The 25094-nt window shown below is 45.2% G+C and overlaps 1 protein-coding gene across 4 annotated transcripts in view; it reads left to right on the forward strand.

Annotated features, from left to right (window-relative positions):
* NEDD9 (neural precursor cell expressed, developmentally down-regulated 9) overlaps positions 1-12571 on the forward strand; it is a 206089-nt gene extending 193518 nt beyond the window's left edge. For all 4 annotated transcript variants that reach the window (XM_036255612.1, XM_036255613.1, XM_036255611.1 and 1 more), the window contains 5 exons: positions 5297-5398; positions 6109-6210; positions 7006-8253; positions 9562-9651; positions 11724-12571. In XM_036255612.1, the coding sequence (XP_036111505.1) occupies positions 5297-5398; positions 6109-6210; positions 7006-8253; positions 9562-9651; positions 11724-12233 (2052 nt within the window). In that variant the 3' untranslated portion in view covers positions 12234-12571. The remainder of the gene's footprint in view (positions 1-5296; positions 5399-6108; positions 6211-7005; positions 8254-9561; positions 9652-11723) is intronic.
* Positions 12572-25094: the final 12523 nt, after the last annotated feature.

The following is a 25094-nucleotide window of genomic DNA, read 5'->3' on the forward strand; positions in this document are numbered from 1 at the left end:
AGCCACTCGATGTGTCCCTTTCACGTCGATGTTTTTCTCTCTCTCTCTTTCTCTTCCTCTCTCTCCCTCCCACCCTATCTAAACAAAAAATGGAAAAATGTCCTCAGGTAAGGATAAAAAAAAAAATAGCTAAGGTGTAAGGGTTTACTCTGTGCTGAGTACTTTATATACTTGATCTCATTTAATGCTCATTATATCCTATAAGTATTTTTATTGCCATTTTACTAATGAGCAAATAGGCTTAGAGTGGACAGTTGTGTTCTCCCAGCTAGTAAGAGGGGGAGCCAGGATTCAGAGCCGGCTCGGTCCAGCTGGCGGTCCAGGCATTCCTCTCGTCACAGCCGATCCTTCCGACGAGCTAAAGGCCCAGTGTGGCCATGGCCTCTGCCGCACAGCGTCCCACGACACAGGCCTGTCTCATTCTCACAACTCGAGGGAAGGCTTGACTTCTGTTCCTTTCTGTTGTGTGTCCCTTCTGATATTAAGATAAAAAGCAGGGTCTGTTTTGATTTCTTTTTGCAGAACTCCCCCATATGTTTCTGGCCTATGGCTGAGGAGAACACAGGTGTTCGTGTCACATGCAGGCTCTAGATTTGGGACAAGGAAACCATCTCGCGGCCCCACTTGGCTTCCAGTAGTGGTTTGCACTAAACAATGGTGCAGGTGATCCTTCTTCCACGGGTTCTGACTTCTCCGCCTTATCTACAGTCACTCTGCTTCCTTGTCTCCCTCGCCTGCCCAGCATGGCTGATGAGACACAGTTCTGCCCCTTTATCCCTTGGGTCTCACTCAACCTAAAGCTAACTCGCCTGTAAACCAACCTTATCCTGTATAGGCAGACCTTGTTTTATATCCTCTCCAGGTCTACATCATCGTGCTTAAGAAAAGCCTTGAATTTTCCTTTAGTTTGTTAATATATTCAAGTACGTTTATTGAAGATCTGCTGTATTCAGGGCATTGTGCTGGGCTTTGCTGTTTATATACAAATGAAGAAGAGGCCCTGGCCAGGTTGCTCAGTTGGTTAGAGCATCGTCCTGATACACCAAGGTTGTGGGTTCAATACCCAGTCAGAGCACATACAAGAATCAACGAATGAATGCATAAATAAGCGGAACAACAAATCTCAATCTCCCTCCCTCTCTCTCCCTTCCTCTCTCTCCCACTCCCCAACCCCCCCTTCATTTCCCTCTCTTAAAAAAAAAAAACAAAAGCCTGGCCATTGTGGCTCAGTTGGTTGGGCATTGCCCAGTGCACTGAAGGGTTGCTGGTTTGATTTCTGGTCAAGGGCACATGCCGGGGTTTCAGGCTTGATCCCTGTTAGGGAACATTCAGGAGGTAGCTGGTCAGTGTTCCGCTTTCACATGGATGTTTCTCTCTCTCCTTCTCCCTCTAAAATCTTTTTTAAAATGAAGAAATGGTCTCTGTCTTCACAGTGCTGAGATGAGAGGTGCTGACACAGTCAAACCGCAAGTGATAAGAGCCATCAGATATGTGTAGCTAACATGCTCCGGGAGCTCCAGAGGGAGAGGTTGTGTCTGTCGGGGAAAGGCTGCTCGGGAGAGAGGCACCCTGCTTGGCCTTGAAACTTGAATAAAACGTGAACCCGAGGAGGGGAAGAAGAGCGTCTTGGACAGAGATAGAGCGTGAACAGAGGTGCAGAGGCGTGAAGGCAGGGCCTGTGTTACAAACGGAGTTCAGTCTTACCAAGCATGGAATTGGGAAGAGCTCTTGAGGGCTTTCAAGGTACTGAAGGCAGAGACTGTCACCCTGGGGAGCAGAGAGACATGTTGAGTTTGGCCAAGATGCCGTTTGAAATATTTGAGCCAGTTTTGAAAACCAGATTTCACATTAAAATCCAGATTTCTGGTTTCTTCTAAAACTTGAAAGATCTGGGGACACGGGGTGTATTTTTTCAGGATGGCAATGGGCTGGAACTGAGGAGTGGCTGCCTCTTTTCTGTAGGGTGAGAGTTCTGTCTGCCCTACACAGAGCCCGGGCTGCTTCTTCCCTTCACCCTACCTGCCCAACCCACAGGCTCTGCCCCAGGAGCCGAGCCAAATGCAGAGACAAATTACAGGCCCCAAGGGCCTGTCTTCCAGCTCACTGCTTCCCACATGGGTTGGTTGGTTTTCAGGGTTCCCTAGACCTGGCTGCTACCCCAAAGACAGACTCTTGTTTAAAATTTCAGCATGCACAGCTCTCAAAATTAAGAGATGTGGAAGTATGTAAAACATCTCTAAAAACAGTTCATGCTGCCCAGGATCTGAGGCTCAAATTGGTGTAAATCAAACACATCAAAGTGTGGGGTGTGTCTGTTTGCTTGTTTTTATGCAAGCCGATTAATTAGAGAGCTGACATAACCCAGTCTCTGGACTTTTGATCCTACCCTGCCAGGGCCCAGCCTTGCAGATTTATTAAATGGACTCTCCCTGTTCTAAATGTCTGCGGTCAGCCCTTCTCTGCTTCATAGCTCTTCGCAGTGTCCACCTTCAGACTCTTCCGTTAGCTCACAAGGTGGTACTAGCATCTGAGGAAGGTCGGATTCCTCAGAGGACAGAAAGCCTGCTTTCGGGAAATGCAGGTCCTCTCCCGGGTTTCAGGAAGCAGGTGCAGCAGCGGCTGGTTGTAGAGCCCAGGAACCCACAGCTTAGCCCCCTTTGTGGCAACACTAATGAACCAAGAGGTCAGTTTGCTCATTCCTACATCTAAGCTCTTGTAACTATAAATAAATGCATACAATGAAAGGAATGCAGAAAAAAATGAGCCAGGGGGGAAAAGGAAAGGAGAAGCATAATTTGATTTCATTGAGAAAATTAGTTTGAAAATATCCTTCGTGCAGCAGTTTCATCCATGCCTGGCCGTGCGATTGTCCAGGAGAATTCTCCCAAAACGTTTGCCCCCTTAGCTAGACCTTGGTGTCCCTCGCAGGCTGAGGTTCAGTCATTCCAGGATAGAAAGGTTTTTGGGTACTATGTCAAGAAGGAAGAAAAGGCCTGATGAACCACAAAACTGGATACTTTGTAAGGTACAGAACAGTCAGCACTTTCCTCTGAGGAGAGAACACACAATTGGCACGAAGTGGCCCAAGCGACGGGCTGGGAGGAGCGGCCAAAAGTCGCCTTCCAGCTCCACGTCCTTACAGGGTCACGGAGTAGATTGCCGTGTGCCCTGGATGTGTCTGACCGGATGCAAAACGCTGGTACCCTTCAAATGCCATTTGTGGACCCATGTGAATTAGATGGTAATGTCAGGAATGCTGGAAACCGGGAGGTTGTATTTTGTTGGCTTTATCCTCCTGTGGTTTGCACCATCTGTTTCTTTTAACATATAAACAAGGAAAATGACTGGTTTGGAATACAAAGTAAGAAAAAAAACCAAAAAAAAAAAAACAGATGACCACAGGCATCCTCTAAATAAGAAAGAGAGCAAGTTGGGATCCTGTGACATTTGTCAGGAAGTGAGATGTTAAATACCGGGAAGCATTAATGTTCTGCCAGGGAAGCTCCACAAAGGCGAGGAAAAGCCTCGTCCTGCCCCCGCCTTCCTGAGGTCATGTCATGTGTTTACATTTCACCAGGGGTTATTTTCAGATACCAACACCACCTACCCCCTCCTCCTCCTTAAACTAAAGATGAAGCCATGCAGCCGGCCTTTAGCATAGCCAGCCTTGGCTTTCTATTAGCATGACTGCTAACTTGGCAACCTTGGATAGAATCCACTCTTAGAAACTTTTAGAATGAATAAAAGCAGCGTTGTGTGTTCTATTATAAAGCCAAGATAGAGAGCTATAAATAGAGGAGCTGATGAGATAGACTAAGAGAAGATGCTTCGTTTCTCTCCTTGAAAATAGTGGGGGGAAAAAATCACACGAGGGCATTAGGAACACACTGTGTTTTTCTTGAGCAAAGGGCATGCTGCTTAGAGAAGGGAGATTTGCTCTGCACAATACAGTGGCCACTCGAGAGAATGGTTCCGTGTGCTCCATGCCAACAAACCTGAAAGCAACAGATCACTTTTTCAAACTGGAGGCAGTGGAGAGATTTGATGGGGTGGTGACTGCATACTAATAATCTCTTTTACCTTCATTGCAAGAAACAATCAGCCACAAGCATGGGGATTTAAGACCAAACTGCACTTGGGCATTGTAGAGCCCCCGGGGAGAAGAGCATTTGGCTGAGTTCCACCCGTTTCAGCCTAAGACAGACATGAGCATTTTTCACATAGTTTTGTAGGCAGCCTGACGCCGGAGTTTTCTTATTAGAGAAAAGGATAAAAGATGATGGTTTCTTAAGGAACAGTTAAGTCTTCCTAGTTTGCAAGATCTGTTCTCAAAAGTGCCGTGGGCGATACTGAGCACTGTTCGTCATTCAGGGGCAGGGGTTAGGCAGAAACAAGACCGTGGGGATTTAGAAGCCCTTGGAGGATTAAATCTATTTCAAAATGAGTTTAAGGTCAAATCGTTTCTCTGTCCGTGCTTAGGACTCAATGCAGTACGTAGATGTGAAAACATGAGCCTGTCGGGTACGGTTGGTGTTGCGGACATTGGCCCCAGGTGCTGGAGTGGCGATGCGTGTATTTGACCTCTGACATCCCTCAGGTTTGGGTACTGTCTGCTGTGTTGCTTCCCTGGTGGAAATGGGAAAATGATTAGCGACCTGAACTCTGTTCCCGGGGTCTCCTTGACTCCGTATTTCATTGTTTCCTACGTTAGATTGAAAGCTACTGGAGGCTTCAGCCCCATGTGAGCATTAGCTTCATAAAAGTACTCCAGTGGCCTGTGGAATTTTAGATCGAATCATAATAATGTCAGATGAAGAGTCATCCTGGGGAAGGTATGAGAGGAATTTTAAGTGGCTGAACTCCATTTGCATTATTCATTTTACAAATAGTTTCAGAACCTTAAAATTGTTTTTTCCCTATGCCGTGCCTTTGCTCCAAAGCAATGATCTAGGGCATTCATAACTTAAAAGTGATTCTCCTTTAAAGTACATTTTGGGAATTGAGACTTTATTTGAGCAGCTTTGAGATGGTTTTGCTACTGTGGGGAAGGCGGATAGAGATATTTCAGGGACTTGTTCTTCACCGGGATTCAAGAGGGATTAAAAGTTTACTGACCTGGTGTCCCCTTGTGTCCTTCCTTTTCTCTCTTCCCTAGTTCTTTGGGGTTTGTTTGTTTTTGTTTGTTTGTTTGGTTGGTTTTTTGATGGGGGAGATGAGGGAGGAATGTCTGGTGAGGAGGCTAGGAGATTTCCTTCAGGACTTGGGATTTTACCCCTCTGTGTCTTCTTGTCCACAGGTGATAACCCCAGTGAGGACAGGCCATGGCTATGTGTATGAGTACCCATCCAGATACCAAAAGGACATCTACGACACCCCTCCTTCCCATGCCACTCAAGGGGTACGTACCAGGACCATGATCTCTAGGGACGGGGCCAATTCCGGCATTCCTTCAGGGCTACAGAGGAAAGGAAAACTACAAATTATGTACATTTCCCATGAAGCTTGACTTGTCTATTCAGGAGTCATTGTAGCCAACTTTATTTAAGTCATATTTTCTAGATTTGCTTTATCAGGAAATCCTAGGCTATCTGACAAAGCTTTTGTTGCTTATTACTTTATCATTTTATTTCAGGAAGTATACAGTTTCAACTACAGTTTAAAGTACAGGCAGTGTAGATATTCCACTTAAGATCATTTTTATATTCAATCTAAGTCAAAGAATAAGAAATTTAAAAAGAAAAATTTCAGCCCTGGCCAATTTGACTCAGCAGTTAGAGCGTCGGCCCACGGACCAGAGAGCCCGGGTTTGGTTCCCGCTAAGGGCATGTACCTCGGTTGCAGTTTGCCCCCGGCCCCGGTTGGGGTCGTGTGGGTGGCAACCACTCGATGTCTCTCACATCGATGTTTCTCTCTCGCTCTCCCCCACCCAAAATAAAAAGAAAGAAAGAAAAAAAAAATTTCACCAACTCCATATTAACATAGAATGCTGTCAAAGAGAAAGGATATTACATAACCTGGTAAATAAATCCATAATTAAATGCTTAATAGTATAAAAAATGACAAGTATAAGACTCTTCTATTCCGGTTAACTCAGGTATTTCTTTTCAGGTATATGACATTCCTCCATCATCAATGAAAGGCCCCGTGTTTTCCGTTCCAGTGGGAGAGATGAAACCTCAAGGGGTCTATGACATCCCCCCCGCTAAAGGGGTAAGTGAGCTCCTACAGAGGAGCAAAAAGTGTGTGTGTGTGTGTATTTACTGGAATAAAATAGGAAGGGCAAACCAAAAGGGAAAAACTAGTCTCTGTGAGAGAATAAAAGGATAGGAGAGGAGGAGAGAGGGAGGAAGAAAGGCAATCATTAAAGATAACCCTAGGGATTCCATATTTAGAGCCCCCTACCAAAACAATAGGGTAGCCAATAAGGAGTGTCAGTAAGAAGGTAAAATCATTCATTCAGTTTGGCAAGCAGTTACTGTATCTCATGTGCATATAGGCTGTTACAGCTCACTTGATCCATGTATACGTGTCAATGAATTTGCTTCACCCTGCTACCCGCAGGAGTAGGCCTACACAGGAAGTACAGTTATCCTTATTGTACAGATGAGGGAAGTGTGTCTCAGAACATCTAAGTGATTTAGTAAGTATCAAGCAGCTGGTTGATCTGGGGAGAGACCTGAGGTCCTCTAACACCGAGTGCAGTGTGTTAACTCACAATCTGCCTCTCAGCCTGACTCCTCCAAGGAACGACACCAGAAGGTGGGCTGGGACCCAGCTCAGCCAGGAGAGGCCACATAACACGCAGCCCTGGGGCCAGGGGAAGGATGTACTTATCCAAGGAGGAAGGAAGCGGGAGCAGAGCAGAGCCTTGGATATACCTCTCATCAGTGGGTGGAGACGGAGTAAGAGGAGGCAGCAAACTGGACTGAGAAGCCAGGCCTTTACTTTAAAGTACAGTTGTTCCCGCTCACCAGACACTAGCTTCAGTTTATACTTACTTTTCAGGTATATGCCATTCCACCCTCTGCTTGCCGGGATGAAGTGGGGCTCAGGGAAAAAGAATATGATTTCCCCCCTCCGATGAGACAAGCTGGACGGCCAGACGTCAGACCCGAGGGCGTGTATGACATCCCCCCAACCAGTACCAAGCTGGTGGGGAATGACCTTCACGTGAAATATAACTGTGACGCTCCGGGAGCTGCTGAACTGGGGACTCGAAGACACCAAAGCATTTCCCTGAAACACCCGCCCCCACAGCTGGGACTGTCGGGGGGCACTCACAATGACGCGTATGATGTCCCACGAGGGGTTCAGTTTCTGGAACCACCCTCAGAAACCAGTGAGAGAGCAAACCCTGGAGAGAGAGATGGTGTTTACGATGTCCCTCTGCACAACCCAGCGGATGCCAAAAGCTCTCAGGATGTGGTCGATGGGATCAACCGGTTATCTTTCTCCAGCACAGGCAGCACCAGGAGCAACATGTCCACGTCCTCCACCACCTCGAAGGAGTCTTCGCTGTCAGCCTCCCCATCTCAGGACAAAAGGCTCTTACTGGATCCAGACACAGCCATTGAGAGCCTTCATCGGCTCCAGCAGACCCTGGAGATGGGCGTGGCCAGCCTGATGGCCCTGGTCACCACCACGGACTGGCGGTGTTACGGATACATGGAGCGACACATCAATGAGATACGCACCGCAGTGGACAAGGTGGAGCTGTTCCTGAGGGACTACCTCCATTTTGCCAAGGGCGCTGTCGCCAACGCTTCCTGCCTCCCGGAACTCATCCTCTACAACAAAATGAAGCGGGAGCTCCAAAGAGTGGAAGACTCCCACCAGATTCTGAGCCAAACCAGCCATGACCTAAATGAGTGCAGCTGGTCCCTGAACATCCTGGCCATCAACAAGCCCCAAAATAAGTGTGATGATCTTGACCGGTTTGTGATGGTGGCAAAGTCGGTGCCTGATGATGCCAAGCAGCTCACCACAAGCATCAACACCAACGCAGAGGCCCTCTTCAGACCGGGCCCTGGCAGCTCGCATGTGAAGAATGGGCCCGAGAGCATCATGAACTCCACTGAGTACTCCCCCGCTGGATCCCAGATGCAGCTGCTGCACCCTGGAGACCACAAGGCCCAGCCCTTCCACAAGGCCTTGCCCCCAGGCCTGGGCAAGGACCAGCCCATAGCTGACTGTAGCAGCAGCGATGGCTCTGAGAGGAGCTGGATGGATGATTATGACTATGTCCACCTACAGGTAAAGCAGCCAGACTCCTAAAGCACCTACACTCACATTGAGGGAGCCCAGGAAAGGCCCGTGAAGCTAGTAGGCGGGACTACCAGAGGAGAGAACATGATTCGTGTTCATCCAGATGGTTCACTAATGGGAAGCAGTGTACGGGAGGGACACTGGCCGAAAGTCCAGAGTCCTCGGCCCGAGACCTTTGCCTGACACTAATTGTGTAACTGAGGTAACCTCCCTGGGTCTCGCTGTCCTCATTTGCAAAACAAATGAAGCACGGGGTTGTATGAGATCCCGCTGACGGAAGAGGCTCCCCAAGAGGGAGAGTGGGCCCCTGGGTAATCACACTAGCTCCACTTCTCTTCGCATCTTATGATGTAACTCCGCGTCATATTTTATTTTTTAAAGGGTGAGGCAGAGAGTTTAACTGTTAAAACATAATTGAAAGCCTCTGCACTGGAGAGTTTCTGAGGTCCCATCATCTGACTGAGTGTGTGTGTTTGTGTGTATGATTACTTACAGAAAACTTAACCCCATCTCAGACTTACCTTGAAGACGACTGGGCATTTGCCAATTGACCTAGAACCTAACCTGCTTGTGGGACATTGGGCGGTCCCAGTCTGCCTCCTACAGGTGGAAATTCCAGCAAGTGGACCTGGGATCCTGACAATTTGCCCTTTCACGTTGGGGGATTAAAACATCCTACCAAGATCCATTATTTAGAATCGGCTTACTGTCTTGTTCTGTCATTCTTTTCATTTGACTAAGAGCCAAGATTATCCTGAGAACTAAACTACAGTGTCCGTGAGGGCAAGCGACAGGGAAGGAAGCGCTGAGCCACGCCTAGGGCTGAGGGAAGGGCTGCCCGTCCAACTCTGCGTATTGAGAAATACTGTGCCGTGGAGTTGTAGATGATTCCAAGAAACCAGAATGCAGTGTGGACCACATTTTGACCTGGGTTAGGAGGTTAACGGGTTTGTGTGCAGTGTACTAGAAGATCTAGAGAAATAGTACTGGATGAGGAGGCTTGAAAGGGATCGTGGCTACTAACTCTCCAAAAGCTGTGAAGTGGAACAGAGAGGGCAGCACCCCACATGGAAGTGGGTTTTAGTGTGCAGCCCTAATTTACAGTGACGCTGGCAGTCTGGCTAAGAAGCCCATCATCCCTGACTAGGATTCATGGGGCTAACTGGGCATACGGGAAGTACCAAGGCAGTAGGAAACGAAAGGGTACTGACGCATGAAGTTGTCAATGAAATTGTTAGCATAAGCAAATCACGGTGATGTAATGTTTTTTCTTTTTTTAATGTTGAAAAATAATAGGGTAAAGAGGAGTTTGAAAGGCAACAGAAAGAGCTGTTGGAAAAAGAAAATATCATCAAACAGAACAAGATGCAGCTGGAACATCATCAGGTAAGTTCAGAACAAAAAACACTTGGTATTGAAAAGATTTCCTGCTTAGTAAGAAAGGTATAACTTCAAAAGATCATGATTTTGATCTTTCCAGCACACTTTGGTATAAATAAGCTCCAAGGTATATAATAGGGTATAAGAACAAAGAGAAGGTTTATGATCTTAGTAATCCAGCTGATAAACCTGGATTTCATCCAAACAGCCATTTTTCCAGGCTAAGCCTGTACATCTAACATGTTAGGATTGTTTGGGTTAAGGCTGCTGATCTCTATGAGCAGGACCCACTCAGGCTAGCCCAAGCACGCAGGCTCTGTAGTAAGGCCATAGCAGGGAAATTCAGGAACAGAAAATGAAGATACAGCCAAGTCCAATGAGAACTAGGACTGTAAATTCTTTCTTCCTCTTGTATTTCCTTTGTTTCTCTCTAAATCTCCTTCTTCTGTATTTTCTTATAGTTTCCCCTGCTTAGCTACTCATTTGGCTCCCCTATAACTTTACAAAACCCATATATGGCCACTCAAACCCTTTCTACAGATGGCTTTTCATCTCAACTTCCTCAGCTGATAGTCGGCTCCTTCTGTGGTTCATCAAATTCCTAAAAAAGAATCTGATTAGGCCATCTCTATCTGTCTGTCTGTCTGTCTTCCTACCTACCTACTGACATATCTGTCTCTCCCCTTCAACACAAGCCTGTGGCTTGGCTGTTTTGGGTCGAATCTAAGGGTTTCCAATGTTTTCAAAACATATCCAAGTCCTTTTACTAAGGGCTTTGGGCAGGCAGAGTCATTCAAAAGTAGAGTTTAAATGGGGCAGATAATGATGGATATTACTAGTGCAAGAGCATAAGAATAAAGAGAAATGAATTGAGAATGTATAAGCCTTTTTTTAGATTAAATAAAATGGTGTGTAGACACATGAAATGGCACACAGCACTCAGGGAACCAGCGTTCTAATCCTTACTTTCCTCTTAACCAGCCGCCAGCCGCGTGCCCTTAGACAAGTCATTTAACCTCCCAGAACTTCTGTAACTTCTCTGTGAAATGAGAAAATCCCTCTAGCTAACGAGATGATGTATTTGTGAACGCATTTGCAAAAGCATAAACTCAATACCTTGAAGCATCACCCTATCTGTTTGTTTGCTTTGGCATTTGGCCAAGTAAGACTGCAGGGCGTTAGGTAACTTACTGAAACCATCTAGTTCCTAAGAAGAAAACAGACTCTGTAGAAAAGTAAAGCTCACTGTGCATTTCTCAAGGAAGGAGCTGGGAGAGGTCATTCTTGCTCTAATTTAGCTCCACCTCAGGGTGAAGGACTAACGGAGTCCTAAGCTCAGGTTACATATAGCCCTTACCTGCAAAAAAAGACAATCCCTCCTGGGAGTTGAAATAGCTGTAAGCTATTAACATTGCAATTTAAATAATACACTATCTAGGGGTGGTAATGAGAGAAGGAAGAAAGCTAGCCCTAGTTGAGTCTGATTCTGCGGGTTGTCCTTTTCGTTCAACAACTCTTAGGATGCACAATGAGCATTCAGATTTCCTGAGACGTGCCCTTTTCCATAGTGCACATATAGTCATGTGCGTGAGCGTCCCTGTAGTGCTGGGTAACAACATTTGTAAATCTGGACAGAAAGAGTAGTTCCGGGCAATGGATTGTCATTTATCTAAGCCTCTTGAAGGATGGAGTCGAGGCTTTCCTCCAGAAGGAGCAAACGGGCAGCGATTTACGAGATCCCTACACCTGATCATTTGCACAGAGCCTGTACTATACCAACCATCGTTGTAAGCACTTTGGAAGTATTAACTCACTTAACTTTCATACGGTGTGGGTGGCAGCTGGATTTAAGCTCTGTGCTGCCTTCCAGATACCGGCAGAGGCCAGTCATCCAACAATAGAAAGTCAGAGCTGGAGGACTTCTTAGGGATCCCCTTTCTCCACTTCTACAGTTGGGGAGAGCAAGGCAACTTGACCAAGGCCTTGCACTCAGTAGCAGCCGTGTAACTCCTGCCCCGGTTCATGTCGTGACAGCACGCTGCCCCCCCTAATGAGATCTGCGTTTCCCTTCCTCGCAGCTAAGTCAGTTCCAGTTGTTAGAACAAGAAATTACAAAGCCCGTGGAAAACGACATCTCGAAGTGGAAGCCCTCGCAGAGCCTCCCGACCGCCAACAGCAGCGTGGGCGCTCAGGATAGGCAGTTGCTTTGCTTCTACTACGACCAGTGCGAGACCCACTGCATCTCCCTCCTCAACGCCATCGACGCGCTGTTCAGCTGCGTCAGCTCGGCGCAGCCCCCGCGCATCTTCGTAGCGCACAGCAAGTTCGTCATTCTGAGCGCACACAAACTCGTGTTCATCGGAGACACGCTGACCAGGCAGGTGGCCGCCCAGGACATTCGCAACAAAGTGATGAACTCCAGCAACCAGCTCTGCGAGCAGCTCAAGACCATAGTTTTGGCGACGAAGAAGGCCGCCCTGCACTACCCCAGCACGGTCGCCTTGCAGGAGATGGTGCACCAGGTGACAGACTTGTCCCGGAGCGCGCAGCTGTTCAAGCGCTCTTTGCTGGAGATGGCGACCTTCTGAGGAGGAGAGGCGGACGAGTGGGTTTCTAAGGAAAACTGGAAATACTATCTGGTTTTTGTAAATGGTATCTATTTTTGTAGATATTTTATATGAAAATGGAATATTTTAACATTTTATGGGTTAGGAAACATTCAGAAATTCAGGGAGCTAGAGGGGGAACTTTGTGTGCGTGTGTGGTTCTTATGTACCCACATCAGCATCTGAAGCATAAACTGTACAGAAACGTGTCTATGTGCGTGCGTGTACTTGTGTATTCATGTTCGTTTGTAGATGTTTGATACATTCCATTAAGAAAAAAAAAACATGGATTAAGAAGCACCTTAGTAAGCACCTCCTAATACTGCATTTGTTTTTTGTAGAAAACATACCAGCTGGTTGTAATATTACTCTACACATACTAGCAATTTATTCTGAGCCTGGCACTTCCAGTCTGGGAAGCACAGCATAATTGCAAATGTTCACCTCCCAAATAACAAGGCATGGTACAATGAGTCTTTGTTTTGACAGTCCTTGTTTTGAAACCCCTAGCAAAATTGACTATCTTGGGCACATTGTTGCAAAATGTTTCACCTGGTTGAAAAGCCCTCTCAGAGAAAAAGTTTCAGGAAGTGGATGTTCACCCAAGCTCTTATATTGTAGGTGCTGGAGAGGGAAGAGACAAGGGCAATTGGAAGACAAGTCCCCAGTTAGGACTGGGTTGTTTCAGCACTATGAGGACGTCACAATAAAAGGAGAGTATGTGTTTCCCCGGGACTATTGAATGGTCTGTATTTTTGAGTGATTTGGCCATGAGATTTTCCAATGAGCATGTTTAGATTCACAAAAACCTATGATTTACATCAAGAATTTATGAAGACATATCAGACTATAATCATCCACAAAAAAAGGATGATTCCATCGGGCAGGTGTAAGTAGAGGCCTTTCTGGCTTTCAACATTCACTGAGGTGTTACTACCCCCCATTACCGGTGGGAAGTTGGCCAGTTTCTTTGTCACCTGAACTTTAGAGCCACCAGGCCACATCCAATTCTAAGAGAATTCATTGCCTGATCTCGCACCCTCCATAAAACATGCATAGGCAGACTTGACACTTAGAATAGCTATACTGAGCCCATCTAATCTTGACAGATCTGTCTGGCTAACAGTCCTGTGTACACAGACCACGACCATCTCACTGCTCAGCACAGAATCCATTCCGTAGTCTGTCCCCTTGCACCTGCTGGTGTGGCACAGCACAGACACACCCCAGCCATCTGATTCATCATGGGGCAGATAAAATACTTCCTGCCTGCTGAGAAAATGTATTCACATATTACCAAGTCAAGAAACATGCTATTGCCTTGGCCGGTGTGGCTCAGTTGGTTGAGTGTTGTCTCATGCACTGAGGTCTCAGGTTTCATTCCTGGTCAGGGCACATGCCTGGGTTTCAGGCTCGATCCCCAGTAGGGAAAGTGTAGAAGGCAGCCGATTGATGGTTCTCCTTCACTGATGTTTCTCTCTCTCTAAAATAAAAACATTTTTTAAAAATGAAGCAGCATGCTATCTATGGTTTTTCAGTCCAGTTCTTATTTATTGAATTTATTTCATCCTATTTGAAAACGTTTTATTTGTAATATATGCTTTAACTGAATTAAGCTTGCTTGTTTTAAACAACCAAGTCATTGGAACAGGACAAGCTTTAGAGAAGAATGCTTGATCTCAGTATGGTAAAATACCAGTGAAATGTATCATAGGAGGTGCTTTTCAAAATGACTGCTATTGCAGTTCTCACGATACTGCTCTGCCAGAAAAGGATTAAAAGTTGTGTTGTTATATGGCAAGTAAATGTGTGGGGAGGAAGGGGTGCTGGAAATCGACAACACTTGAAGAGTGTAAAAGTCTGTGCTTGTAGATTTCATTGTTAAAGTGTGTTTCTTAGCAGATGACAGACTTGTTCTAAGTGGTGACATTTCACGTTCATGTTTTTGAAACCAAAATGTTCAATCTGTATTACTCTTTGTTATCTTGTATGTAGAGACTATTTTAAATCATTAAATTTTTAGATCTGTTTTTCATAGCCACTGGGTTTTCTTTTCCATATTTCTCTCCTTTTTTTTTTAAATCCTCACCTGAAGATATTTTTCCATTTATCTTCAGATAGAGTGGGAGGAGGAGAGATGTGAGAGAGACACATCGATTGGTTGCCTCCCCCATGACTCCGACCAGGGTGTGGACGAACTACAACCGAGGTGAATGGCTTGACCGGAATCGAACCCGCGGCTCTTTGGTCTGCGGATCCATGCTCTAACCACTTAGCAGACTGGCCAGGATCATATTTCTCTCCTTATCACAGAATTTAATATAGGTTTATTTTGGCACTCTTAATACAGAAAGTCATTTTATTGATACCATAGATCTGGATATGTTAGGAAAATTGAGTTGTGTATTTTTTTTTATCTTGTGTCGCTTCAGAATGTATTTGCATTTGAAGAAAATTCTGAGATGTGAACATTACCAAACTCAAATACCTGGAACAAGACTTCTCTTCACCAGAAAGTCAGTACATTTAAGTGACAGGTAGGATGATTCCTGCTATAATACGGATGCTGTTGCATTTGAAGAAAATTCTGAGATGTGAACATTACTAAACTCAAATACCTGGAACAAGACTTCTCTTCACCAGAAAGTCAGTACATTTAAGTGACAGGTAGGATGATTCCTGCTATAACACGGATGCTGCCATTCATGTGGTCTTAGAATCAAAAGGAATTGTTCCATTTATTCTGGAATAGACATAAAGAGAAAAAAAATTTTTTTAATAAAATAACAGTCCTTTTCAGGTGGGAACCAAGAAAGAAAAATAAATTACATATAGGTGAGGAGAGAAATATAGGCAGAGACAGATTGGTCTACCAGGGATTTCATCTATGAGGAGGTAAGGTTTCTTGAAATGGTGGCAATAGTGATACAGGCAGTATATACATTGTTCTGCAGAAGGTGCTCAGAGGGGCCCTGTGAGTCCTGAAAGCTCAGCGAGGAAGCTCTTGGATTGGTTCTAGGAGAACCAGGCAGATCGGACAGTAAGGTGCACAGAACCCAGGAAGGCAGGAGGGGAATAGAACTGCTGAGGAACTGGACAAGGTGCCTGATGCAGAAGGTAGGTTGAGGCTTTCTGGTTTGGGCCTCTGGGTGCATGTGGATCTATTCTGAGCTTGAAAGCACCAAAGTTCTCGACACCTTCACGGAACCAGCCTGTGAAGTCCATTTTCTGTCCTCCCTGGCGCTGAACATCAGGCTGGGCCAAGAACAAGTGGAAGCAAGCAACACTAGCCAAGAACCCCCAAACTATCAGGAGAAGGCTGCGTGAGGCCCTCCTTCCCCCCAGGTCCTGAACATGTAGACACATGTTTATTCTGTGGTTGAGAAAAAGAAAAGAAAAACAGTCTTGAAAGGATTTTAATGAATAGAGGCCAATATACAGGGGAGAAACCTCAAAAAAAAAAAAAAAAAAATAGCATGCTGACTTTTATCTTAGCATTTGCTATTACCAGCCTGTAAAACAAATTCCTCTGTAGCCTGGGTGGGGGAGAAAACCCATACCTCACAACATGATTTAAGCCATCTCCCAACTACTATAATTAAGAAAACTGAGTTAACAGAAAGGGCACCTTACTTTGTCTCCTCACGGACAGTTTTCCAGGGAGACGAGTCAGCAAGAAAATGTTCAATAAAAATAGGCCCCTAATTTTCTCTGGCCGGGCTGGCAGTTAGGGTACCATCAGACACCAGACCCCATCTATCCCTCCTCCCCCAGCAGTCACCATCCAAAAGTGGTTTATGAGTCTCCTTTATGGCCCAGGGAACAGGCTTTTTTCAGAATGGCCTGGCCCTTTGTGACTTCAACTGCAGTAAAGAAGGGAAGTCTCTAAGAACAATGGTTGTAAATAGGGCATTTAACATGGGTAAGCACGGTGTTGAAATACCAAGACAAAGGACTGGCATGGTGTATTTTCAGGAGGATGTAGGATTTTAAATGGACAACTTAGTTAATGTCGTCCTTGCCCTTGGGCAATTATTTCCACCTATCTGTCTAGACATCCAATCAGCACTAGAATGGGCCTAAGACTTGACAAAAGAAGGTTTTTAGTTGAATAATGGATTGCTCAATCCTGTTTGCAAAAGGAAAATCAACAAGCAAGAAAACAAAAGGCCTGCAAGGAACATTAGGAAGAGGGCTTGTAGAGGCCTGTCCGCCAAGGGAAGCTTTCTGGAAAAAAGCAGTCATGCGCTGTTGCTCACAAAGGAGAGTGGGCTCCTGTATTTACACTTCCCAGGTGGCTGCCCTTGTTGGAACGGGACCCCCAAGAGTCCTTTGTTTCCCTCCCAGTGCAAATGGCCAGCACCCATTCACTCCAGGTAACAATGTCTTTATCCTGACACCACCTGGGATGGTTTCTGAGCTGCTGCCCCCCCCCCATTTATTTATTTATTTTAATTAATTTATTTTTGTTACAGATGTTTCTCCTTTTCCCCCCACTGGCTCCCCCCTGCCCCTCCCTCCCCACCCTGTCCCCAGGTTTGTTGTCCATGTCCACTGTTCATACATAAATGCATATAAGTTCTGTGGTTTATCTCTCCCCCACCACCCCCTCTTCTGGGGATTGTCAGTCTGCACCCCACTTCCACATCTCTGGGACTACCCCATTCCTCAGACTGTTATGTTCATTATATCCCACAAATAAGTGAGATCATATGAAACTTGTCTTTCTCTGTTTGGCTTGTTTCGCTTAGGATGATACTTTCCAGGTCCCTCCATGTAGTCTCAAAGGATAAGAGATCTTTCTTTCTTACAGCTGCATAGTACTCCATTGTGTACATGTACCACTGCTTTTTTATCCATTCGTCTACTGATGGACACTTGAGCTGTTTCCAGATCTTAACTATTGTAAATAGTGCTGCTATGAACAGGGGGGTACATATATTCTTTCTGATTGGTGTTTCAGGCTTATTAGGGTATATTCCTAAAAGTGGGATCACTGGGTCAAATGGAAGTTCAATTTTTAATTTCTTGAGGTAACACCATATTGTTTTCCATAGTGGCTGCACCAGTCTGCATTCCCACCAGCAGTGTACCAGAGTCCCCTTTTCTCCACACCCTCGCCAACACACAAAATTAACGTCAAGAAATCGATGGCATTCTTATACACCAATGATGAACTCACAGAAAGAGAAACTAAGAAAACAATCCTATTTACCATTGTGGCAAAAAAATTAAGATACCTAGGAATAAACTTAACCAATGAAATAAAGGACCTATTCTCAGAAAACTTCAGGTCATTGAAAAAAGAAATAGAGAAAGATATAAAAAAAGTGGAAGCACATACCTTGTTCATGGATTGGAAAAATCAACATCATTAAAATGTCCATACTACCCAAAGCAATCTATAGATACAGTGCAATCCCCATCAAAATACCAATGACATACTTCACAGAACTAGAACAAATACTTCAAAAGTTTATATGGAACCAAAAAAGACCTCGAATAGCCACAACAATCTTGAAAAAAAGCAATCTATAGATTCTATGCAATCCCCATCAAAATACCAATGACATACTTCACAGAACTAGAATACTTCAAAAGTTTATATGGAACCAAAAAAGACCTCGAATGGCTACAACAATCTTGAAAAAGAAGAACAAAGTTGGAGGGATCACATTATCAGATTTCACGTTATACTACAAAGTGACTGTAACCAAAACAGCCTGGTACTGGCACAAGAACAGGCAGATAGACCAGTGGAACAGAACAGAAAACCCAGAAATAGACCCAAAGCAATATGCTCAATTAATATTTGACAAAGGTGGCAAGAGCACACAGTGGAGTAAAGACAGCCTCTTTATTAAATGGTGTTGGGAAAATTGGTCAGCTACATGCAAAAAAATGAAACTAGACCATCAACTTACACCATACACAAGAATAAACTCAAAATGGATAAAAGACTTAAATGTGGCTCATGAATCCATAAAAATCCTAAAAGAAAATGTAGGCATCAAAGTTGCTTTTTTAGTGCCCAGCATTTTGCTGATCTAAAGCAGAGTTCTCTTAGGAGTGCTTAGGGTAGCCTCACACAGCACCCCCTTTTGGTCAGGTAGGGAAACTAAAGGCCCAAGGGGACAATTTGTTTTTTATAATGGATTCTGCCACCAACCTGACTGAAATGGAGGCATTAAATGGAGACCGTGCTCAGGGTTGTGAGTCTAAGCTTTTAAAATAACTCTACTAACATGCTCTACTGACATGTACACAGCAGTACTGTTATTTCTTTGCCTGTACATCTCCCGATTCTGTTGTGTATTTCAGATCTAGAGCATGTTGAGTTCCCTTTCTCCGTCTCATACCTGGCTCACACAGGAGCACAGTTTATGTTTATTGACTGGCTAATTGACCAGTCAACAAATGAATGAAACCACTCCCCAAATACCCCCACCCACCTCACATTGTAAGAGCCCTTTAGAACAAAAGGACTTGGCAGGCTCTGTAAAGATGACAAGTAAAAACTGACATCCCTCCAAAGGGTGGGATTTAGAGTACTCATAAGTTATTCTTGTATTTTTCACTTTATGTAAGTAATTTTCCATCATTTACTTTATAGTGCCCTTCTTGTTGTGGTTGGATGACTGTGATTTCTCCGCCTGCAAGTCCCTGAGGTGGGATTTCATGTTTCATAGCTCCCTGTGGACGCAGCGCCAGCCCACTGCCTTGCAGCGTTGGTGCAACTACACCAAACCCTCTGTCCCCGGATTCAGAATCCCTGGTCTTGCTTAACTGTGATGTTAGATCACCCCATGTGCTCTCTCCACATGATGCAACCCTTTTGTTACGTCCCTGTCTTGATACTCAAATTGTTAGCAGGTTACAATATTTATAAACCTTTCAACCATGATGCCTACAAGTAAAACCACAATTACCAAGAAAACTGACAAAAGGCTGATTACCAATAAGCAAATTATAGGCAGACATAGTCCTATTTAAACATTAAGAAGTGTTTTGTTTCTTCTGGATAATTGATAAGCTTTTTTGCCATAGAAGTGAGATTTTTTGTAACTAACTGATCTTGTTTTCCTTTTTGCTTTTTACTACCAAGAAGATCACACAGATTTGATATCCAATGTCAGTAACTATTTAGTACCTAATGGCTTGAATATCAGGTTTCTCACTTTTCATCTCATCTTTTCTACCTAAAGCATTCCCTGTTCTCCCCTTCTTAAACTAGCTTTGATATCATACGTGTTCATGTGAACTGTTTGGAGCACGTGAGAACTCAGATCTTCGTGGGTGTAAAGACACATGGGCTCTGCTTCTCCTTCTGCAGAGTCAAGATTGTTCCCTGTACAATGGGCTGGGCCAATCCTCCTGGGCTCCTAGCTATTCTTTTCTGTACGACAGGCACTGTCAGGACTCTGGGGTGGACAAGTTCTCCTATTGGCTACTTCTCACACCCTAAATCGGCCTTTTCCCGCACCTTTTCCCAAGCTTAGGTGTGAGGTCCAGACTTCCATTTCTGCTGCTGCAGTCTCCCTTCAGAGGACGAATGCCCTTTCCTGAAATCCAGTCTCAGACAAGCTTTAACATATTTGACCCTCAAAGACAGCACGAAGGGTTAGTATCTCATTCCGTTTTCTTTCAGGAGGCCTCTCGGCCACTTTATAATTTCATAGATGCAAGCTTGACTCATCAGTGCCTGGAAACATCCAAGCCCCAGATGCTCTACCTGAGAGCAATGTCTGGGTCCTAACCAAGGGCCTCTGACAGCGGTAAGCTTCGTAACTCAAAGATGTGCGGGCGCTCCAGCTGCAGGTGGAGGGAGAGTACATCCCCCCACCCCCACCGCCGTTCCCACGGAAGGAAAGAACTTCCTTGCACCCTCCACACACACCTTCTCCCTGTGACCGGTGCTTCCAAATGGCAGACAAACATCCTCCAGCTCCCCCACATTCTGCCTGTTAGTTGCCAGGGGAAAATAGGAATTATCTGGTGGTGAAATCAGATGATGAAGTAGAGGGGCAAAGGGTACCATGTGCCTCCAGAAGCGAGACCTGGACCCGGTCACAGAGTCATCTATGTAATGTTGAATTGCTTTACCTGATCGTGATGAAACATTAGACAAACGCAAAGTGAAGATTGCTTGTTCTTTTTTTGTAAGGCGAGGAAAACATGTTCTGTAAGTGTCAGTGTTACACAAGATAAAGGAAGACCATGAAATGTTTGCAGATTAAAGGAGGCAAGAAAAAGCAAATAGGAGTGTCTAATCAATGCTAAATTTCATGAGTACTCTGGTTCAGTAGGAGAATATTCAGATTTCTAACAAACATGCACTGAAGTGTTTGAGGGTAGAGGCCACACTGTTGGTGGGTGTGTTTCAGAAAAAGAATTGTGTACGTGTTAACAAATGCAGGAAGATGTACTATTCTCGTTCTTACAACTTTTCTGTAAATTGGGAATTACTTCCAAATAAAAAGTTTTTAAAACAAGAACACTCCAATCTAACTTATACGAGATTGGCCTCAGTAATAGAACCTAGGTTTAAATCTCTGTCTCCTAGCTGAGTGATCTCAAGCTATTTCACTCTCTGAAAGTCTTGATTTCCTCATTAGTAAGATGGGTATATTAATAAGAGCTGGGTCATGGGCTTGTTGCAAGACTTAGAATGACAAGTTAGAACTTGTCAAGTATTTAGAACAGGCTGTGGTCCACAATCAGCATCATACAACTGTTTGATAAGTAATTTCTATAGTTCAGAAATTGAAAACTAAACAGACACACAAAACAAATCTAAAAATTCCCTTTTGAGGTCCATTGACTGACTAAGTGAATGTTAGAGCTTTCCTAGATTTGTCATAAACTGTGTGCTCATTGTTGGGTGAACAATCATACAGGTGTGTAGGGTTAACAATGCGGGGTTAACAGTGTGGGGGAGCTTAAGCTCCGTGTGCATTGCTGCCTTTTTTTTTTAATCCTCACCCAAGGACATTTTTGCATTTATCTTCAGATAGAGCGGGAGGGAGAGAGGCAGGAAGAGAGAGAGAGAAACATCTATGTGAGAGAGACAAATCGACTGGTTGCCACCCACACGACCCCAACCAGAGCCAGGGACGAACTGCAATCAAGGTACGCGCCCTTAGCGGGAACCGAACCTGGGTCTCTCTGGTCCGCAGGCCGATGCTCTAACTGCTGAGCCAAACTGGCCAGGGCATGCTTTTTTAAAAGCAGTGAAATACATTACAAATAAGATACCAAGTTGAAATAAACACAGATCAGATAAGTACTCATTACTCTTCTGAACACATCTTTGAATGTTATATTGCGTTTCCAAGACATAAAGGGGTGAAAGAGGGTAATAGCCTAGATGGCCCAGCCTTGTTTTAGGACACAGAGGAGGTGGAAAATCAGGGACTTCTCACAGCAATGACTTCTTTCAAACTTCATAGGAGAAAGCCTTCTACCAAAGACCCAATGAAGGGAGAGTAAAATTCTCCAATTTGGGGATTCTGCTATGATTTCTCCATGAAGACAGCAGAGTTGGGGCACCTAAGAGACTTTTTGGCAAAGCTCCTGGGATTTTGGAGGGAAGCCCTCATACTGGCGGGGCCTGGGCCAGCACTGTCTCCCTCCACCCCAGGCTCCAGGGCTCCTCAGGGAGCCACCTGGCTGGTCCCAGAGGTCCAGAAAAATGGCCACCTATAGCATCCAGGTGGGTGGCAGCATGGGAGCATCTGTTTCATTGATTATCTGTCCGTCAAATTGGAATTTGATCCGCCCCAGTGACAGACCTAGGGATGTGCAGCTCAACAACCTGTGCTGAACTGTCCTGCTCACACCCGTCCACCGGCGGCTGAGCATCTGGAACCTGCTGTGCTGGCCTCTCGGAGCTCAGAACTGTGGCTGCTCTGACAGGACACCGAAGCCGCGCCCAGGGCCGTGCTCGGAGAAGTGGCCTCGCTGTTCTGTGGGTGCAGTGATGGATTTTTATAGTTATTTTAAATGAGAAGTTCATTTAGACAGAAAGACACTGACTTGAAAGCTACTTAAGATTTCTTTCCTTTAGAGAAATGCATTCTGGCTTAAAATCAGAATGCCTACATGTAGAAAATAATAATAAAATTGTCCTTGGTTTCACAATAATAAATGAAATACATTGAAATTCTCCAGTCAAATAAAGTATGCAGCCCGGCCAGTGTGGCTCAGTGGATTGAGCGTCATCCCATGGACTGAGAGGTCCCGGTTCGATTCCTGATCAGGGCACATGCCTGGGCTGTGGGCTTGATCCCCAGTAGGGGGCGTGCAGGAGGCAGCCAATCGATGTTTCTCTCTCACATGGATGTTTCTATCTTTCTCTCCTTTCCTCTTTCTCTAAAAAAATCAAAAACATTTTTGAATATGCAAACGACTTTGTTGTTGTTATTGTTCATCAAACAATGAGAGCAAAACAACTTAAGGATGTAAAAAAACAAAAGCCAAATGAGTGCACCACGAGTCTTTACAGAAACAGCCTTTTTCTCTATTTCCTTTTGATGCCAGTCGAATATATCAATGACCATTTAGTAAAAATAAAAATAGAACAATAGACCTGGTTGCATATATCAGTAACTTTATGTGCAGCGCAGGAAGGGGAGCGGAAGGGACAGAGTGGAAAGACCGCGCGTACAAGGCAGGGGCTGCGCAGTCAGCTCGGACGGCTCTGGCTGAGAACAGCTTTCGTCTCTGAGCTGTGCAGTGAGGCTGCACATCTGTCTTCTCATCCTTCATTTCCCACTGTGCGGGGGAATGTTTCACTGATTACCTGCCCATCAAACTGGAAGTTTATCTGCCGCAGGGACAAACCCTGTCATTCACGTGAGGTTTTTATTCATTCCAGGGTCCTGGATTTCTTTTCATCTTCAGTGGAACAACCGCCCTACCTCCTTCGAATGAATCTGCTCACTGTCCCCTGGGTTTTGCGTCAGCCATGGCGAGGGCTGGGGACCCTCCGGTGCTGAGTCACAGAAGAAGCACCCGGTCAGCACCCAACACAAGCTGCACAAGGAGGTGGCAGAGGAGCAGGGAGAATATGAGGAGGCTTTTGAAAAGTTATCTAGGGTACACGAGTGTCCCTTCATAAAGACCCCTTAGAAATGTCTCTTGGGTCTCAGACCTAGAAAGGCTAAGCTTTCCTGAGCAGCTGTCTTGGTTGTTAGAGGGCCCCCAGCTTGGTCCCCTGCTCCCTTCTCTTCTCCCTACGGGACCTGTCAACCTAATCCCAGCTACAGTCTCTCGCGCTTAGGCAGTAGCAGCAAATGCTCCCATCCTGCCCTCCCTGTGTCCACACTGGCCCATTACAAGGCAATTACCACACAGCAGCCAGGACAGCCTTTTAAAAACATAAATTGCACCCGGTAGCCACCTGCTCCGTGCCCTCCAGAACTTTTTGCCCTGTGACTGGAACCTTGACTTTTAAAGCCCTTCAGAATCAACGCTGACCCCTGACCTCAGCCCGGACCGTGCTCACCCTTCCCTCCCACATTCCGACCGCAGGAGCCTCTTTTCCGATCTCAAGTAAGCCGGCCATTCCTTTGCATCCTCCCCCGAGGCTCCCTCCCAGATGGCCAAGATCAGGTTTTTTTTGTCACCCAGAGCTCAGCAGCTGTAACCTTCCAACCCTGTCCTCTCTCACCCTCCAGCACACTCACTTCTCTTAGTCTTCTCAGAACCTCATTGCCAGCTCTTACACTTCTTGCCCTTTTCTGTCTACTTCCACCTAAAATATGATCCCATGGAGGAAGAAACCCTTCCTGTCTTGCCCAGTGTTGTACTCTCAGAGCCAAATAGTGCCTGGAATACAATATGTGCACAGTATCTATTGCAATACTCTTATGGGCACGGTAGACTTTGGAGAAAATACAGGTGTCCTCTCGTAGCGATGATCGCAGTACTTTCAGAGTCGAAGGCAAGGCTCACTTTCACTCGCAACCGATCTTGTGACGTGCATTTCAGGGAAGCACATGTTGCTATGTTTTCCTCCTTATTTTCCTCTTGCACTGATCGGCTCATCTTAAAAAGTAGTTATAAAGGGCTAAATGCTCTGCTGAGCTTTTCTCAATGCTTAATAAAATGTGGCAATGCAAATGAATCCCAGAGGTAGCCTTTGCTAAATATTGCATAATAGAGTTCTGTGAGTAACAAGAGGAATCAGTGTCCTGTGTCATTCGCCAACCACCAGTTGGTAAGAGCAAAACCTGATGCCCTCCTGTTCTGAGTCAGTGCTGGGGAGGCCATAGGAAAAGGCGAATCCACTGTAGGTGCCCGTGTAGACCCTCATGTCATGGCCAAGGTCGGTTCCCGGGAGTCAGGCGAGCATCGGCTGAGCTGGCCCCAGGACCGGCCAAGGTGAACGAGGTGAGAAGCAAGTGTGGGAGGAGCCACTCAGCTGCATCAGATGGGACATATTTTTCTAAATGATAAATCAAGCTAAGCATCTCTATTGCTTATAGTATGTCTTTTTTTTCATTGTGGTTTAAAAAAAAAAAAAACACCTAACAAAAAATTTACCATCCTAACTATTGTTAGTATTCTAATCAGTACTGTTACATCTATGCACACTGTTGTGCAACAGGTCTGCAGCACTTTTTCATCTTCCCACACTGAAATTAAACAACTCCCCATTTTCCCTCCTCCCAGACCCCGGCAACCACCATTCTGCTTTCTGTTTCCAGTCATTTGACCACGTTAAAGATGTCACGTGAGTGGAATCATGCAGTATTTGTCTTTTTCTGACTGGCTTATATTACTTTATATCATGTCCTCTTGGTTCACCCATGTTGTAGCATGTGACAGGATGTCCTCCCC

The sequence above is a fragment of the Molossus molossus genome, unplaced genomic scaffold (genome assembly GCF_014108415.1).
Source record: "Molossus molossus isolate mMolMol1 unplaced genomic scaffold, mMolMol1.p scaffold_m16_p_12, whole genome shotgun sequence".
Classification (NCBI taxonomy): domain Eukaryota; kingdom Metazoa; phylum Chordata; class Mammalia; order Chiroptera; family Molossidae; genus Molossus; species Molossus molossus.